This window comes from Chiloscyllium punctatum, chromosome 20, assembly GCF_047496795.1.
Source record: "Chiloscyllium punctatum isolate Juve2018m chromosome 20, sChiPun1.3, whole genome shotgun sequence".
NCBI lineage: Eukaryota > Metazoa > Chordata > Chondrichthyes > Orectolobiformes > Hemiscylliidae > Chiloscyllium > Chiloscyllium punctatum.
The window spans coordinates 71,288,827-71,307,801 of record NC_092758.1 but is presented as its reverse complement, the minus strand read 5'-3'; the positions used below and the strand labels follow the sequence as shown (position 1 = coordinate 71,307,801).

Here is an 18,975-nt window from a genome sequence, read left to right as displayed (position 1 = left end):
GAAGAGGTCACCTATCAACCTTCTTCTTTCCAAGAAAAAGGGCCTCAATTCCCTCAGCCTTTCCTTCCATACCAGGCAACACCCTAGCAAATATCTTCTGAAACCTTTCCAAAGCTTCCACATCCTTCCTATAACACGGTGACCAGAACTGTATGCAATACTCCAGGTGCAGCCTTACCAGTGTCTTGTACAGCTGAAGCATGACCTCGTGGCTCCAAAACTCAATCTCCCTTCTAATAAACACCAACACACCGTCTGCCTTCTTAACAACCTTATGAACCTCGGTGGCAACTTTCAGGGATTTATGCACTTCAACACAGAGACCTCTCTGTTCATCTACATTGCCAAGAATTTTACTATTAGCCCAGTACCCTGCATTCCTGTTACTTTTTCCAAAGTGAACTACCTCACACTTTTCCTCATTAAACTCCATTTGCCACTTCTCAGCCTAACTCTACATCTTATCTATGTCCCTCTGTAACCCACAACATCCTTCGGCACTATCCACAACTCTGCTTACCTTAGTGTCATCAGCAAATTTACTAACTCATCCTTCTACACCCACCTCTAGATCATTTATGAAAATGACAAACATCAGTGGCCCAAAAACAAATCCTTGTGGCACACCACTGGTAACTGAGCGCCAGGATGAACAATTCCCATCGACCACAATCCTGTCTTCTTTCAGCCAGCCAATTTCTGATCCAAACCACTAAATCACCTTCAATCCCGAAACTCCATATTTTGTGCAATAGCCTACCATATGGAACCTTATCAAACACCTTACTGAAGTCCATATCCTTTATCCACCTGTTTTGTCACCCTCTCAAAGAACTCAATAAAAGGTTAGTGAGGCATGACCTACCCTTCACAAAACCACACTGACTATCTCTAAGTTATTCCATCTCTTATAACCTTTTCCAACATGTTACCCACAACCTCACTGGCCTATAATTACTGGGGTTGTCCTGACTCCCCTTCTTAAACAAAGGAACAACATTGCTATCCTCCTGTCTTCTCCACTCTGTCAACAATGATGACTATAGATCGAAGCCAAAGGCTCTGCAATCTCCTCCCTGGCTTCCCAGAGAACCCAAGGAATAATCCCATCCAGCCCAGGGGTCTTATCTGTTTCAGATCTTTCAAAATTGCTAAAACCTCCTCTTTGTCAACCTCAATTCCATCTAATCTAATAACCTGTATTCTCAATAACATTGCCCTTTTGAATACTAATGAAAATTATTCATTAAGCGCTTTCCCTATGTCCTCAGATTCCACACACAATTTGATTGGTCCTAATCTTACTCCTGTTCCTTTATAGCTAAAATCCCCCATATCAGGTAAACCTTTTCTGTCCCTCTCCAAAGCATCCACATTCTTCTGGTAGTGTGGTGACCAGAATTGTACACAATATTCCAAGTGTGGTCAAACTACAGTTATAGAACAATACAGCACAGAACAGGCCCTTCGGCCCACGATGTTGTGCCGAACTTCTATCCTAGATTAAGCACCCATCCATGTACCTATCCAAATGCCACTTAAAGGTCGCCAATGATTCTGACTCTACCACTCCCACTGGCAGCGCATTCCATGCCCCTACCACTCTCTGGGTAAAGAACCCATCCCTGACATCTCTCCTATACCTTCCACCCTTCACCTTAAATTTATGTCCCCTTGTAACACTCTGTTGTACCCGGGGAAAAAGTTTCTGACTGTCTACTCTATCTATTCCTCTGATCATCTTACAAACCTCTAATCAAGTCACCCCTCATCCTTCGCCGTTCCAATGAGAAAAGGCCGAGAACTCTCAACCTATCCTCGTACGACCTATTCTCCATTCCAGGCAACATCCTGGTAAATCTTCTCTGCACCCTCTCCAAAGTTTTCACATCTTTCCTAAAGTGAGGCGACCAGAACTGCACACAGTACTCCAAATGTGGCCGAACCAAAGTCCTGTACAGCTGCAACATCACTTCACGACTCTTGAATTCAATCCCTCTGCTAATGAACACTAATACACCATAGGCCTTCTTACAAGCTCTATCCACCTGAGTGGCAACTTTCAAAGATCTATGTACATAGATCCCAAGATCCCTCTGTTCCTCCACCTGACTAAGAACCCTACCATTAACCCTGTATTCCGCATTCTTATTTGTTCTTCCAAAATGGACAACCTCACACTTGGCAGGGTTGAACTCCATCTGCCACTCCTCAGCCTAGCTCTGCATCATATCTAAGTCCCTTTGCAAACGACAAATGCCCTCCTCACTGTCCATAACTTCACCTATCTTCGTATCATCTGCAAATTTACTGACCCACCCTTCGACTCCCTCATCCAAGTCATTAATAAAAATTACAAACAGCAGAGGACCCAGAACTGATCCCTGCGGAACTCCACTTGGAACTGGGCTCCAGGCTGAATATTTACCATCTACCACCACTCTCTGACTTCGACCGGTTAGCCAGTTTTCTATCCAATTGGCCAAATTTCCCTCTATCCCATGCCTCCTGACTTTCCGTATAAGCCTACCATGGGGAACCTTATCAAATGCCTTACTAAAATCCATGTACACTACATCCATTGCTCTACCCTCATCCACATGCTTGGTCACCTCCTCAAAGAATTCAATAAGACTTGTAAGGCAAGACCTACCCTTCACAAATCCGTGCTGGCTGTCCCTAATCAAGCAGTGTCATTCCAGATACTCATAAATCCTATCCCTCAGTACCCTTTCCGTTACTTTGCCTACCACAGAAGTAAGACTAACTGGCCTGTAATTCCCGGGGTTATCCCTATTCCCTTTTTTGAACAGGGGCACAACATTCGCTACTCTCCAGTCCCCTGGTACCACCCCAGTTGCCAGTGAAGACGAGAAGATCATTGCCAACGGTACTGCAATTTCCTCTCTTGCTTCCCACATAATCCTAGGATATATCCCGTCAGGCCCGGGGGACTTGTCTATCCTCAAGTTGTTCAAAATGTCCAACACATCTTCCTTCCTAACAGGTATCTCTTCTAGCTTATCAGTCCGTTTCACACTCTCCTCTTCAACAATACGGTCCCTCTCGTTCGTAAATACTGAAGAGAAGTACTTGTTCAAGACCTCTCCTATCTCTTCCGACTCAATACACAATCTCCCACCACCGTCCTTGATCGGACCTACCCTTGTTCTCGTCATTCTCAGGTTTCTCACATACGCATAAAATGCCTTGGGGTTATCCTTGATCCTATCCGCCAAGGATTTTTCATGCCCTCTCTTAGCTCTCCTAATCCCTTTCTTCAGGTCCCTTCTGGCCATCCTGTATCCTTCCACTGCTCTGTCTGAACCCTGTTTCCTCAACCTTATGTAAATCTCCTTCTTCCTCTTTACAAGACATTCAACCTCCTCGTCAACCAAGGCTCCCTCACACGACCATTTCTTTCCTGCCTGATAGGTACATACATATCAAGGACACGTCGTATCTGCTCCTTGAAAAAGTTCCACATTTCCACCACATCCTTCCCTGACAGCCTATGCTCCCAACTTATGCTCCTCAAATCCTGTCTTACAGCATTGTAATTTCCCTTCCCACAATTGTAAATTCCACCTTGTTGTGCGCACCTATCTCTCTCCGTAATTAAGGTGAAAGTCACAGAATTGTGGTCACCATCACCAAAACGTTCACCCACTAACAAGCCCATCACTTGTCCCGGTTCATTACCGAGTACCAAATCCAATATGGCCTCCCCTCTGGTTGGACAATCTACATACTGAGTTAGAAAAGCTTCCTGGACACACTGCACAAACACCGCCCCATCCAATCTACTTGATCTAAAGAGCTTCCAATCAATATTTGGGAAGTTGAAGTCGCCCATGACTACGACCCTGTAGCTTCTGCACTTTTCCAAAATCTGTTTCCCAATCTGTTTCCCCACATCTCTGCTGCTATTGGGGGGCCTATAATAAACACCCAACAAGGTGACTGCTCCTTTCCTATTTCTGACTTCAGCCCATATTACCTCCAAAGGCAGATCCCCCTCAAACTTCCTTTCTGCAGCCATTATACCATTTCTAATTAGCAATGCCACCCCCTATAAAGCTGCAGCATAACTTGTCTATCCTTATACTCAGTGCCCCTTCCAATGAAGGCAAGCATGCCATAGATCTTTTTAATTAGCTTATCTACCTGTGCTGCCACCTTCACCTTCAGTGATCTGTGAACCCGCACACCCAGATCCCTCTGCAAATCAATACTCTTAAAGAATCTGCTATTCACTGTATAATTTCCACCTGTACTTAACCTTACAAAAATGCATCACCTCACATTTTTCCAGATTAAATTTCATCTGCCAATTTTCTGCCCATGCCACCAACTGATCTACAGAGGAACCTCGATTATCCAACATTTGATTAACCGAATTTCGATTATCCGAACAAGATCGCATGGTCCCAGTGCTTGGCTAACTATGTTATCTGGCATTCAATTAACTCAACGAAATACCACACGTACCCTTCAGGTAAGCGAGGTTCCTCTGTATATCCTTGTTGTATTCTCTAACAATCCTCCTCACTATCTGCAACTCTGCTAATCTTTGTACAGTCTACAAACTTACTAATTTGACCAGCCTTGTTTTCCTCTAAATCACTTATGTAGATGTCCCAGCACTGACCCCTGTGGAACACCACTATTCACAGTCCTCCATTCCCAAAAGCAACCTTCCAACACTACCCTGTCTCCTATGACTAAGCCAGTTCTGTATCAGTCTTGCCAGCTCACCCCTGATACCATGTGACTTCACTTTTTGTACCAGTCTGTCATGAGGGACCTTGTCAAATGCTTTATTGAAATCCACATTAGACAACATTGACTGCTTTTTTCCTCAATCATTACTTCCTCAAAAATCTCCAAGTTAATGAGGTGCGACTTCCCCTGCACAAAACCATGCTGTTTATCGCTAATCAGTCCATTTGCTATAGATCTTGTTGCTGAGAACTTTTTCCAATAATTTCCCAACCACCAATGTGAGGCTCACAGGCTTGTAATTCCAGGATTTATTCTCCATTACTCTTCTTAAAGAATGGAACTACACTGGCTAAAGGTGAGGTCTGAGAGTCCTGGAGAATAGCCAAAGAGGTTACAAAGATGTCTGTCAATGCTCCAGCAATTTGCTCTCCTGCTTTTCTCAATATTCAGAGATAAATTCCTGGGTCCTGACGGGATCTATCTACCTTAGTAAGTTTTAAGGTGCACAACATCTCTTCATTTTTAATAGCAACTTGGCTTAGAAATTCAGTACTCCCTTCCCTGAGCTCAGCCTCTACCAATTCCTTCTCTTTGGTGAATACCGACAAAATATTCATTTAGGACCTCAGCTACCTCTTCTGACTCCAAACAGTTTCCCTCCTTTGTCCTTCAGTGGGCCAACCCTTTTCCTGGCCAACCTCTTGTTTTTATAGGAAAAGCCTTGGGTTTCTCCTCAATTCTGTTTGCTAATTACTTTTCATGACCCCTTTTAGCCTTTCAAATTCCTCGTTTAGGATTTTTCCTACTTTCCTTATATACTTCAAGGGCTTTCATCAGTTCCCATCCTCCTAAACCTTCCTTTTTCTCTTTGACCGTACCTCAGAATTTCCTATCTGTTAATTTCTTTAATTGTATCACAGGCGTTCTTCCTTGATTTCCAAACCCAGTCTGAAGATGCATAAGTCACTTGGATCAAATGGATCAAATATCCTTGAGTTCTGAAAAAGATAGCTGAGGAGATTGTGGACGCATTGCTAGCATTCATTCAAGCATCATTGGAGTCAGGGAGGGTCTAAGAGAACTAACGTAACATCCCTGTTTACGAAGGGAGGAAGGCAGAAGACAGGAAACTGTAGGCCAGTTAGCCTGACTTCAGTTGTTGGTACGATTTTAAGGATGGGATTGCAGAGTACTTAGAAGTGCATGGTAACGCAGGGCTGAATCGGCACAGCTTTGTCAGGGGGTGGACATGCCTGAAAAATCTGTCAGAATCCTCTGAGCAGCTAATGAGCAAGTTAGATAAGGGAGACCCAGTGGATGTGATCTATTTGGCATTCCAGAAGGCCTTACAGAAGGCTAAGACATGAGCTCATGGTTTTAGGAGTAAGATAATGGCATAGATAGGGGATTAACTGACAGAGAGAGGAAGGATAAACAGGCCTATTCCAGCATGCCAGCTGGGGACTAGTAGAGTTCTACAGGGGTCAAATGTTGGAACAACAACGTTATCCATCCACAATCTGGATGAAGGAATTGAAAATTGCTGCTCAGTTTGTAGATGACAAACATAGTTGGAGTGTTGAGGAAACAAGGAGGTGCAGAAGGTCTTGGACTTACTAGACAAGTGGACAAAGAAGTGGCACACAGAATGTAATGCGAGACAGTGTGAAGTGATGTATTTTGGTAGGAACAATAAAAGCATAGACTATTTTCTAAATGGGGAAAGACTTTGGAAATGAAGTACAAAGGGACTTGGGAGCCCTAGTTCAGGATTCTCTTCAGATGTAGGTTCAGTTGGTGGTGAGGAAGGTAAATGCAAAGTTAACATTCATTTCAAAAGGGCTAGAATACAAGAGCAGAGATGTAGTGCTGAGCTAGTATATGGCGCTGGTCAGATACTTGGAACATTGAGAGCAATTTCGGGCCCCATATCCAAGGAAAGATGTTTGGAGGGAGTCCAGAGGAGGTTTATAAGAATGATCCTGGGGATAAAAGGTTTGCCATATGGGGAGCAGTTAAGGAACTCTGTATTTAGTAGAGTTTAGAAGAATATTGGGGGGGGGGGGGATGGAATCTGATTAAAACTTACAGCATACAGAGAGGCCCGGATAAAGTGGACATGGAGAAAATGCTTCCTCTAGTAGGCAAGGGAAGGCCAGGGAACACAGCCTAGAGTGAAAGGATGACCATTTAAAACTGAGATGACAAGGAATTGCTTCAGCCAGAGGGTGGTTAATTGGTGGGACTTAGTTCTGCAGAAGGCTGTGGAGGCCAAGTCATTTAAGACAGAAATAAGTGGAATTTTGATTAGTAAGGAGATCAAGGATTGCACAGAGAAGGCAGGAGAATGGGACTGAAAAACATGTCAACCTTGATTGAACGGCAGAGTAGATTTGATGAGCTGAATATCCCAATTCTGCTCCTATAATCTCTTGGCGGTGATGGTATATGAAGCAGGAACTCCTGATGGTGGTAGGCCCAGAGCCTGCACCCTCGACGGTATCAGAGAGACAACAGGAACAACAGAGGTGGGGTCTCCTGGGGCATCAGGGTCATCTTTGCTGTTCTGGGAGCAGGATACCTTCAGGACCAGAATACCTTCCAGATGTCTTGCAGAAGCCGTGCTTCAAACTCCAATTTGAACAGGAGACAAAGTAATTTGTTTTTATCCTTTTTGTAACTCAAAATGGTGCCAGATAACGTTGACAATACTTTTCACCATATCTTCAAGATGTGTGCGTTAATAAATAATGCAATCATATCTGGAGGGTGTCATCAACTATCCTGTGGAGCAGCCTGCTCACTGACGCTGTGTTTGGGTTCCTTCGGGGCCCCTCAGGCTGCAGGAGATCCTCATGGTAGTGGCCTAGGCTCAACCATCTTTAACTGCTTCAACAGCGAGCTTCTCTCGATCATATGGTCAGAAGTAGGAATGCTCACTGATGATTGTATAACGTTTAGCATCATTTAAGACTCAGAAACTGAAGAAGTCCCTGCTGACAATCAACATGATCTGGATAACATCTGGGCGTGGGTCTATAGGTGGCTGGGAGCACTAGCCCCACATTAATACCACGGGCAGTATGGTGGCTCAGTGGTTAGCACTGTTGCCTCACAGTGACAGGAACCCAGGTTTGATTCCAGCCTCGGGTGACTGTCTAAGTGGGGTTTGCACGCTCTCCCCATATCTGCATGAGTTTCCTCCGGGTGCTCCGGGATTCCTCCCACAATGCAAAGCTGTGCAGTTAGGTGAATTGGCGACATTAAACTGCCTATAGTGTTCAGAGATGTGTAGGCTATGTGCATTAGTCAGGGGAACGGGTCTAGGTGGGTCAGTGTAGACTTGTTGGGCCAAAGGGCCTGTTTCTACTCTGTAGGGATTCTATGATTTGTAATAAGAGACAGTCTAACAACCATTCCTTGATATTCAAGAGTGTTACCATCACCGAGTCCCCCATTATTGAAATCCTTGGGGTTACCATTGACCAGAAAAATCAACAGAAATCCAATCAGAGGGTGTTCAGACATCACTCAGTTGCATTCGAGGAGTGGATTTTGCAGATAGTGTGGGTGTCAAGGGTATCAGTGGAAGGAGATGCAATGAAGGAATGGTCAGCCCCAAACATTATATCACTGTGGTGTTTCCATCTCTCCTTCTGCCTCGAACCAATGGCGAAGAGAGATGACAGAACAGCGAGACATTGGAAGCTCACTAGCAAGAATTCCAGCGGGTAAAGGAACACAAATTAAAACAGTTTCTGGAAGCTGCTGTTGGTGAGTAACAAGTTAGATTTCAGAAATTGTTATCAGAGCAGACAGCATCAGAAGCATAACTTTAATATTCAAAATATTTAACACTAAGGATTAATTAATTAAGAAAAAGGAGTGAGATATGGCAAAGGTGGTTACCTCAGAGTCCAATGGGATCTTGATCAGATGGGTCAATGAGCCGAGGAGTGGCACTTGCAGTTTAATTTAGATAAATGTGAGGTGCTGCATTTTGGAAAGGCAAATCAGGACAGGACTGACACACTTAATGGTAAAGTCCTGGGGAGTGTCACTGAACAAAGAGACCGTGGAGTGCAGGTTCATAGTTCCTTGAAAGTGGAGTCACAGGTAGATAGGATAGTGAAAGCGGCATTTGGTATGCTTTCCTTTATCTGTCAGAGCATCAAGCATAGGAGTTGCGAGGTCATGTTGCAGCTGTACAGGACATTGGTTAAACCACTTTTGGAATACTGTGTACAATTCTGGTCTCCCTACTATAGGAAGGATGTTGTGAAACTTGAAAGGGTTTGGAAAAGATTTACAAGGTTGTTGCCAGGTTTGGAGGGTTTGAGTTAGAGTTATAGGGACAGGCTGAATAAGCTGGGGCTATTTTCCCTAGGACATCAGAGGCTGAGGAGTGACCTTATGGGTATTTCTAAAATCATGAAGATCTTTTCTCCAGAGTCAGGGAGTCCAAAATTAGAGGACACAGGTGAGAGGGGAAAGATATAAAAGGGACCCAAAGGGCAACCTTTTCACACAGATTGAGCTGCCAAAGGAAGTGGAGGAGGCTCGTACAATTTCAATATTTAACAGACATCTGGATGGGTATATGAATAGAAAAAGTTGAGAGAGATAACAGAACTTAATTTATATAGAATATCTGGTCAGCATGGAAGAGTTGGACCAAAGGGTCTTTTTCTGTGATGTATATCTTTATGACTATATCAGAAAATTATTTTAAAAATAAACAAAGCTAGGTTCTGTAAGAGTGCCCATGAACCACTCATGGAATATTGCAAAAACCACTTCATTCACTCAGATTGTTCAGGAGAGGGAAATCTGCTGACCTGACCTGGCCTACGTGTGAAACGATTTAACGAGCCATTCAGTTCAATGACAGACAGCCTTACTAGCAATGCTCATGGCCCATGAAATAATGATAAGAAAAAAAATTAGGCAGAATGTGACATCTCTCACAATGAACCACATATGACCAAGGAACAAAATTGTCTCCTAAGCAGACTGGCCTGATCCATCAATTAAGACTATTGCAGATTTTAACATTCCTGCATACCCCAATAATATTTTATCCCCTTGATAATCAAAAATCTACCTACATCTGCCCCCCACCCCAGGGCTCCCCGACCAGTACAGAACCCGTCACTAGGATATCACCAGGAGACCAAGTGGCCTGACAGCTGATGCCCAGACACAGGCAAATACGCCAACACTGAACTATCTTATGGAGAAACACATTCAGAACAGGGGATTGCAGAGTGGAGCATGGAGCAGAATATAGATTCAGCAAAATCTGACAACAAAAGCACATGAGAAACAGTGGTAATGACATCCCATCTCAGCCCAACCACTGAAGATATTGATTGGCGAGTGGCTGGTAACCATTTGGACATAATTGTCTATCGAATGCTAGTCTACTTGATAAGAGGCCATGGTGTTGGAACTGGTACGAGCAGAAGTACAGAATTGGCTAACTAATAAAAGACAGAGGGAGACATGTTCAGGAATGGCATCCTGTAAGTCATTGAGTGCCACAATGCTGGAGTCACAACTGTTTACAATAAATATCAATGACTTGGAGGAGGAAAGTGATGATGGCAGGCTTCACAAAAAATAGATGGATGACCAAGTCTACAGAGTGGAGCTAATGGGTAAGGAGAGAGTTGGGAAAAAGGGGGCATTTTTAGATTGGTAACTGCAACTAGTGGAGTGTCAAACGAATCATAATAACTATAATGATGGCGACAGTGTAGGACATTCCAGCCAGAGCTCCATCCGTTCTTTGTCTTTTTCTTTCTTTTCAAACTTCTAACTTTAAAATATTTGGACAGGAACAAAGGAGGAGAACCCATGGACCAGGCCAGCATGGCACGGCGTGGGGGCAGAGCCCCCCGGACAGGGCTGGCGTGGGGGAAGCGGGGGAGTCCCCAAGATGAGTCCCACAACGGAGGCCAGCAGGGTCTAACGGTAAGATTAGTGGTGCTGGAAAAGCACAGCAGGTCAGGCAGCATCTCAGCAGCAGGAAAATCGACGTTTCAGGCATAAACCCTTTATCAGAAATGAGGCCAAAGGTCTCAAGGTAAGGCAATTGTTCAGCTCCTGAAATGTACATCCTCATTAGCAAGGAGGGAGCATTTTGGAAGTAGTGAGCCTAATTGAGAGACAGTTAGGGCTATCATAGAAAAGAGCAAAGACTAGGAAAAAAAGGCTCTTATGAAGTCGAGGTGTGACTTAACGAAATGTAAAACAAAGAACTGCTTACGGCTTGATTTAACTAAAGTAGGCCAGACACTATTGAATTAATCACAAAATAGCATGGGTCCTGATTAACTTTAAATCAAACTTGTCTAAGCACATCTTCCCAATAAGCATTGCCCCAGATACACCACTTAGTCGACAGTCCCGCAGGATCAGAGATGCACATTAACTTCAGACCTTGCCTGTCAATCTTTCCCAATGAATATGACTCACCAATTGTCTGTCTCAGCTCTTCACACAGGCTGATGTGGGGAAACTGCAGCATCTGACGCCATTTCTTGCTTTTCCCCTTCCATCTCCCACCACCACCTGCACAGGACATAGAGGAAGGGCAGAGGGTGAGAGCAAGACCAAGGAGGGAGAGTGAGAGGGATGATAATGCATCATAGAACATTACAGCACAGTACAGGCCCTTCGGCCCTCGACGTTCTGCTGACCTGTGAAATTCATCTGATGCCCATCTAACCTACACCTTCCATTATTATCCAAATGTCCAATGCCCATTTAAATATCCTTAATGTTGGTGAGTCTACTACTGTTGTACGCAGACTGTTCGATGCCCCTACTACTCTCAGAGTAAAGAAACTACCCCTGATATCTGTCCTAAACCTGTCACCCCTCAATTTAAAGTTATGTCTCCTTGTGTTAGCCTTCACCATCTGAGGAAAACGTTTCTCATTGTCCACCCGATCTAACCCTCTGATTATCTTCTACATCTTGATTAAGTCACCTCTCAACCTTCTTCTCTCCAGGAAAAACAGCCTCAATTCCCTCAGCCTTTCCTCGTAAGATCTTCCTGCCATACCAAGCAACATCCTAGTGAATCTCCTCTGAACCCTTTCCAAAGCTTCCACATCCTTCCTATAATGCAGGGACCAGAACTGTACGCAATACTCCAGGTGCAACCTTACCACTGTCTTGTACAGCAGAAGCATGACCTCGTGGCTCCGAAACTCAATCTCCCTACTAATAAACACAACCCACCATATGCCTTCTTAACAACCCTATCAACATGGGTGGCAACTTTCAGGGATATGCGCACCTGGACACCAAAAGCTCTCTGTTCATCTACACTGCCAAGAATGTTAGCATTAGCCAGTACTCTCCATTCCTGTTATTTCCTCTGAAGTGAACTATCTCACACTTTTCCTCATTAAACTCCATTTGCCACTTCTCAGCCTAACTCTGCATCTTATCTATGTCCCTCTGTAACCCACAACATCCTTCGGCACTATCCACAACTCTGCCTACCTTAGTGTCATCCACAAACTTACTAATCCATCCTTCTACACCCACCGCCAAATCATTTATAAAAATTACAAACAGCAGTGGCCCAAAAACAGATCCCTGCTGCACACCACTGGTAACTGAGCTCCACGACGAACCTTTCCCGTCAACCACCACCTCTGTCTTCCTTCAGTTGGCAAATTTCTGATCCAATCTGCTAAATAACCTTCAATCCCAAAACTCTGTATTTTGTGCAATAGCCTACCGCGTGTAATCTTATCAAACACCTTACTGCCATCTCACGAGTCTGAAGAAGATACAGCAAGACCACAAGCTTACATTCACATTGCACACACTGTCAAATCCCATCACATCCCCTTCCACACCCAAGATTCCTGCTTCTCTACACCAACTACATGCAACACTACAAATCTTCCTATCCTCCCAAAATTACTCCTCTCTCATTCTCAAATCCTCCCCACCCTCTCTGGCTCTCAGTCACACTCTACCCTCCCCTCCCTCTCTGGCTCTCAGTCACACTCTACCCGTCTCACCTTCTCTAGCTCTCAGTAACACTGTATTTGCGACGATATTCTCCAGCTCCATCCCAGGACCTCACCCTCCGCAGGTTTTTCCCGGAAGCGTCAATCTGATTGGCTGCCCAAGGTGTCACCGCCCCATCTCACTGATTGGTTGCAGTTTCACTGCGGGTTCCTCCTCAATGTGATTGGAGGCGAGAGTTTGCTACAAAATCATTGCGCCAATCTGAGCAAAGTACACTGACCTACCCGAATCCGGGGAGGGAATGGCGGGTGGCGGGGTAGACAGATCCGAGAATCCGTTGATGCTGTTTGATCTCGATGTCAGTGATGCAGGGAACGGGAACCAGGTGGCTATCCTAACTTCCCATCTGTCCCCATGCCTATTTCAATCTGTTCCCATACCCACCCCAATATATCATCACCATGCCAATCTGTTCCCAAACCCACCCCATCTATCATACCCATCCCAATCTTTCCCCATCCTCATCCCCATCTGTCCCCATGTCCATCCCAAGCTATAATGCCCATCCCAATCTGTCCCCAAACCCATCTCAATCTGTTCCCATACCCATCATAACCTATCATTCCCACCCCAATCTGTTCCCAAATCCATCCCAATCTATCATGCCCATCCTAATCTATCACACCCATCCCTTTCTGTTCCCATACCCATCTCAATCTGTCCCCATATCCATCTTAATCTATCATACCTCGCCCAACACAATCTATCATGCCCATGTCTATCTCTTCCCATGCCCATCCCAATTTGTTCCCACACCATCCCAATCTGTTCTTATACCCATCCCATTCTATCACACCTTTTCCAATCTATCATACCCATCCCAACCTATCCCCATACCCATTCTAGTCTATCATACCCATCCCAATCTATTGAACCCATCCTAATCTATCATATCCTTCCCAATCTATCGAACACATCCCAGTCTATCAAACACATCCCAATCTATTGTACCCATCCCAATCTATCGAATCCATCCCAATCTATCATACCTATCCCAATTTATCACACCCATCCCAATCTGTCCCCATATCCATCTTAACCTATTATACCCATCCCAATCTATCATACTCATCCCAATCTGTCCCCATGCCCATCTCAATCTGTTCCCATACCCATCCTAATCTATCACTCCCACCCCAATCTGTTCCCAAACCCATCCTAATCTATCACACCCATTCCTATCTGTCCCCATACCCATCCCAATCAGTCCCCATATCCATCTTAATTTATCATATTCATCCCAATCTGTTCCCAAACCCATCCCAATCTATCAAACCCATCCCAATTTATCATACCCATCCCATCTATCATACCCATCCCAATCTATCCCCAAACACATCTCAATCTGTTCCCACACCATCCTAATCTATCATTCCCACCCTAATCTGTTCCCAAATCCATCCCAATCTATCACACCCATCCCCAGCTGTCCCCATACCTATCTTAATCTATCATACCCATCCCAATCTGTCCCCATATCCATCTTAATCTATCAGATCTCGCCCATCCCAATCTATCATGCCCATCTCTATCTGTTCCCATGCCTATCCCAAACTGTTCTCATATCCATCCCAATCTATCACACCTATTCCAATCTATCATGCCCATTCCAATCTATCCCCATACCCATTCCAGTCTATCATACCTATCCCAATCTATCGTATCCTTCCCAATCTATCAAACACATCCAAATCTATCATACCCATCCCAATCTATCGAACCTATCCCAATCTATCAAACCCATCCCAATCAATGATACCCATTCCAATCTATCATACCTATACCCATCCCCATCCATCCCCATATCCATCTTAATCTATCATATCCCTCCCAATCTATCATACCCATCCCAATCTGTCCCTTTGCCCATCTCAATCTCTTCCCATACCCATCCTAATCTATCATTCCAACCCCAATCTGTTCCCAAACCCATCCTAATCTATCACACCGATCCCTATCTGTCCCCATACCCATCCCAATCTGTCCCCATGTCCATCTTAATCTATCATACCCATCCCAATCTATTCCCATATCCATCTTAATCTATCATACCTATCCTATCACAATCCAACATGCCCATCGCTATCTGTTCCATCACCCATCCCAACCTGTTGTCATACCCATCCCAATCTGTCACACCCATTCCAATCTATCATACCCATCCCATTCTATCATACCCATCCCAATCTATCATACCTACCCCAATCTATCATACCCATCCCAATCTATCAAACCCATCCCAATCTATCATACCCATCCCAATCTGTTCTCATACCCATTCCAATCTATCATACCCATCCCAATCTGTTCTCATACCCATTCCAATCTATCATACCCATCCCATTCTATCATACCCATCCCAATCTATCATACCTACCCCAATCTATCATACCCATCCCATTCTATCATACCCATCCCAATCTATCATACCTACCCCAATCTATCATATCCATCCCAATCTATCAAACCCATCCCAATCTATCATACCTACCCCAATCTATCATACCCATCCCAATCTATCGAACCCATCCCAATCTATCATACCCATCCCAATCTGTCCTCATTCTCATCTCCATCTATCACCCATATCGATCTTAATCTATCATACCCATCCCAATCTGTCCCCATGCCATCTCAATCTGTTCCTATACCCATCCCAATCTATCATTCCTATCCCAATTAGTTTCCAAATCCATCCCAATCTATCAAACTCATCCCAATATGTCATACCCATCTAATTTATCACACTTATCTGTCCCCATATCCATCTTAATCTATCATCCCATCCCAATCTATCATGCCCATCTCTATCTGTTCCCATGCACATCCCAATCTGTTCCCATGCCCATCCAATCTATCACACCCATTCAAATCTATCATACCCATCCTAATCTGTCCCCATACCCATCCCAATCTATCATGCCCATCACAATCTATCATACTTATCCCAATCTGTCCCCATGCCCATCCCAATCTATCACACCCATCCCATTCTGTCCCCATTCCTATTCTAACCTCTCATACCCATCCCAATCTGTCCCCATACCCACCTTAATCTAAGATGCCCATCCAAATCTATCATTCCAATCCTAATCTGTTCCCATGCCCATTTCACTCTGTTCCCATACCCATTCCAATCTATCATACCATTCCCAATCTGTTCCAATGCCCATATCAATGTGTCACCACACCAATCCCAATCTATCATAGTCATCCCAATCTGTCCCCATACCCATCCCAATCTATCATATCCATCTCAAACTGTTCCCATGTCCATCTAATCTCTTATGACAGACATCCCAATCTGTTTCTATAATCATTGCCATATTTTCCCAAACCCAGGCAATCTGTTCCTAGGTGGCCAATTTTGACAGTGTTAGGCAAGAACATTCAGAAGTTGATTAGGGATGGATGTTTGCAGGTAAAGGGACATGAGATAACGAGAGTCCTGAGATAGAATATTCCTGTTAGGGTGCAAGGCAAGTTTGGTAGCTGTAGGAATGCTGGATGACTAAAGACGTTGAGGTTTTGGTTAAGAAAGAGAAAGAGATATATGTCAGGTATAGACAGCAGAGATCGAGTGAATCCTTAGAACAGTATAAAGGCAGTAGGAGTATACTTAAATGGTAAATCAGGAGGGCAAAAAGAGGAAATGAGATAGCTTTGACAAATAGGGTTAAGGGAATCCAAAATGATTTTAATAAATATATTAAGGACAAACTTTGAGGATCAGCAAGGCGACCTATGTGTGGAACTGCAGGAGATGGGGGAGATACTAAACAAGTACTTTGCGTCAGTGTTTACCATGGAGGACGACATGGACGATATAGAATTTGAGGAAATAGATGGTGACATCTTGAAAAAACGTTCATGTTACAGAAGTGCTGGATGTCTTAAAATTCATAAAGATGGAAAAATCCCCAGGACCTGATCTGGTGTACCCTGGAGCTCTGTGGGAAGCTAGGGAAGTAATTGCTGGGTCCCTTGCTGAGATATTTGTATTATCAATAGTCACAGGTGAGCCATAGAATCATAGAGATGGAGGTGCCAACAGACTGGAAGTTGCCTAGCATGGTGCCACCACCTAAGAAAGGTGGTAAGGAAAAACCAGGGAACTATAGATCAGTGAATCTGATATCGGTGGTGGGTAAGTTGTTGGAGACAATCCTGAGGGACAGGGTTTAAATGTATTTGGATAAGCAAGGGCTGATTAGAGATGGTCAACATGGCTTTGTCTGTGGGAAATCATGACTCACTAACTTGATTGAATTTTTTGAAGAAGAAACAAAGAGGATTGTTGACAGCAGAGCAGTGGGTGTGATCTATATGGACTTCAGTAAAACATCTGACAAGATTCCTCATGGCAGACTGGTTAACAAGGTTAGATCATATGGAATGCGGGGAGGACTAGCCATTTGGATATGGAACTGGCTCAAAGGTAGAAGACAGAGGTTGGCGGTGGAGGGTTGCTTTTCAGACTGCAGGCTGTGACCAGTGGTGTGCCACAAGGATTGGTGCTAGGTCCACTACTTTTTGTCATTTATGTAAATGATTTGGATGTGAACATAGGAGGTATGATTAGTAAGTTTGCAGATGACACCGAAATTGGAGGTATAGTGGACAGTGAAAACGGTCACCTCAGATTACAGCGGAATCTTGATCAGATGGGCCAATGGGCTGAGGAGTGGCAGATGGAGTTTAATTTTAATAAATGTGAGGTGCGGCATTTTGGTATGGCAAACCAGGGCAGGACTTGTACACTTAATGGTAAGGTCCTCGGGAGTGTTGCTGAACAAAGACTTTGGAGTGCAGGTTCATAGTTCCTTGAAAGTGGAGTTGCAGGTAGATGGGATAGTGAAGAAGGATTTTGGTATGTTTTCCTTTATTGGTCATGGCATCAAGTATAGGAATTGAGAGGTTATGTTGCAGCTGGACAGAACGTTGGTTAAGACATGGTTTTAATATTGTGTGCAATATTGGTCTCCCTCCTATTGGAAGAAAGTTGTGAAATCTGAAAGGGTTCAGAAAAGATTTACAAAGATGTTGCCAGGGTTAGAGAATTTAAGCTATAGGGAGAGGCTGAATAGGCTGGGGCCGTTTTCCCTGGAGTGAGGGGCATGGATAGAGTAGATAGACAAGGCCTTTTCCCTGGGGTGGGGAGGCCAGGTTTAGGGTGAGAGGGGAAAAGTTTAAAAGGGACCTAAGGGGCAACGTTTTCATGCAGAGGGTGGTGTGAGTATGGAATGAGCCGCCAGAGGAAGTGATGGAGGCTAGCACAATGACAACATTTAAAAGGCATCTGGGTGGGTATACGAATAGGAAGAGTTTAAAGGGATATGAGCCAAGTGCTAGCAAATGAGACTAGATTAAATTAGGATATCTGGTCGACATGGACAAATTGGTCTGAAGGGTCTATTTCTGTGCTGTACATCTCTATGACTCTATGACTCATATTTGTACCAATCTGTTACCATCTGCTCTTTAAATATTGCCATTGCCTCTTCACCTTTCTTGTAAGGTTTCTCAAGTCATTGTTATCAACTCATGGCTCATATCCTTGTAGTACCCTTGATTTCGATTCAGGACACTTGTTTTGGGTTTAATGAATTCACTCTCTGTCTTAATGAGCAATTCTAACAAGTTATGATTGCTGTTATTCCAATGGACCCCTCACAACAAGGTTGTTAATTAGTCCTTTCTCATTGCACAATAGCCAATGCAGGCTAGCCTGCTGTCTAATTGGTTCCAAACATATTAATCTAAGAAAAAAACCATCACCTAACCACTCCAGGAAATCCTCCCTGCAAATATTATTTCTGGTTTAGTTTGTCAAGGCTGTACCTAGATTAAGGTTACCCATGTCTACAGTGTTATTACCTACACCTCTAATCTCTTGTTTAGTGTCTTCCCTCAACGCTACTGCTTCGGGAACTATAAACCCTCACCAATGTTTTACAATGTACATAGAACAGTACAGCATTGCAATGGGCCTTTGTCCACCATGTCCTCTGCCACTGTGCGTTTCTTATCTCTACCAACGCAAAATCTACATTACAATTTCCCGAGGCAGTATCCTACTGATGCATTGTTACTCCTTCTCTAACAATGTTACCTATCCTTTCCCGGTTTAATACAAACAAAAACAGAAATTGCTGGAGAAACTCAGCAGGTCTGACAGCATCTGTGAAGAGA

At 44.0% G+C, this 18,975-nt stretch overlaps 1 protein-coding gene across 2 annotated transcripts in view; it reads right to left on the bottom strand.

Annotated features, from left to right (window-relative positions):
- grk6 (G protein-coupled receptor kinase 6) overlaps nucleotides 1-12,855 on the bottom strand; it is a 44,866-nt gene extending 32,011 nt beyond the window's left edge. For both annotated transcript variants that reach the window (XM_072591047.1, XM_072591048.1), the window contains exons 1-2: nucleotides 12,774-12,855; nucleotides 11,206-11,301 (exon numbers count right to left, since the gene is read on the bottom strand). In XM_072591047.1, the coding sequence (XP_072447148.1) occupies nucleotides 11,206-11,301; nucleotides 12,774-12,825 (148 nt within the window). In that variant the 5' untranslated portion in view covers nucleotides 12,826-12,855. The remainder of the gene's footprint in view (nucleotides 1-11,205; nucleotides 11,302-12,773) is intronic.
- Between the last annotated feature and the right edge of the window lie 6,120 nt (nucleotides 12,856-18,975).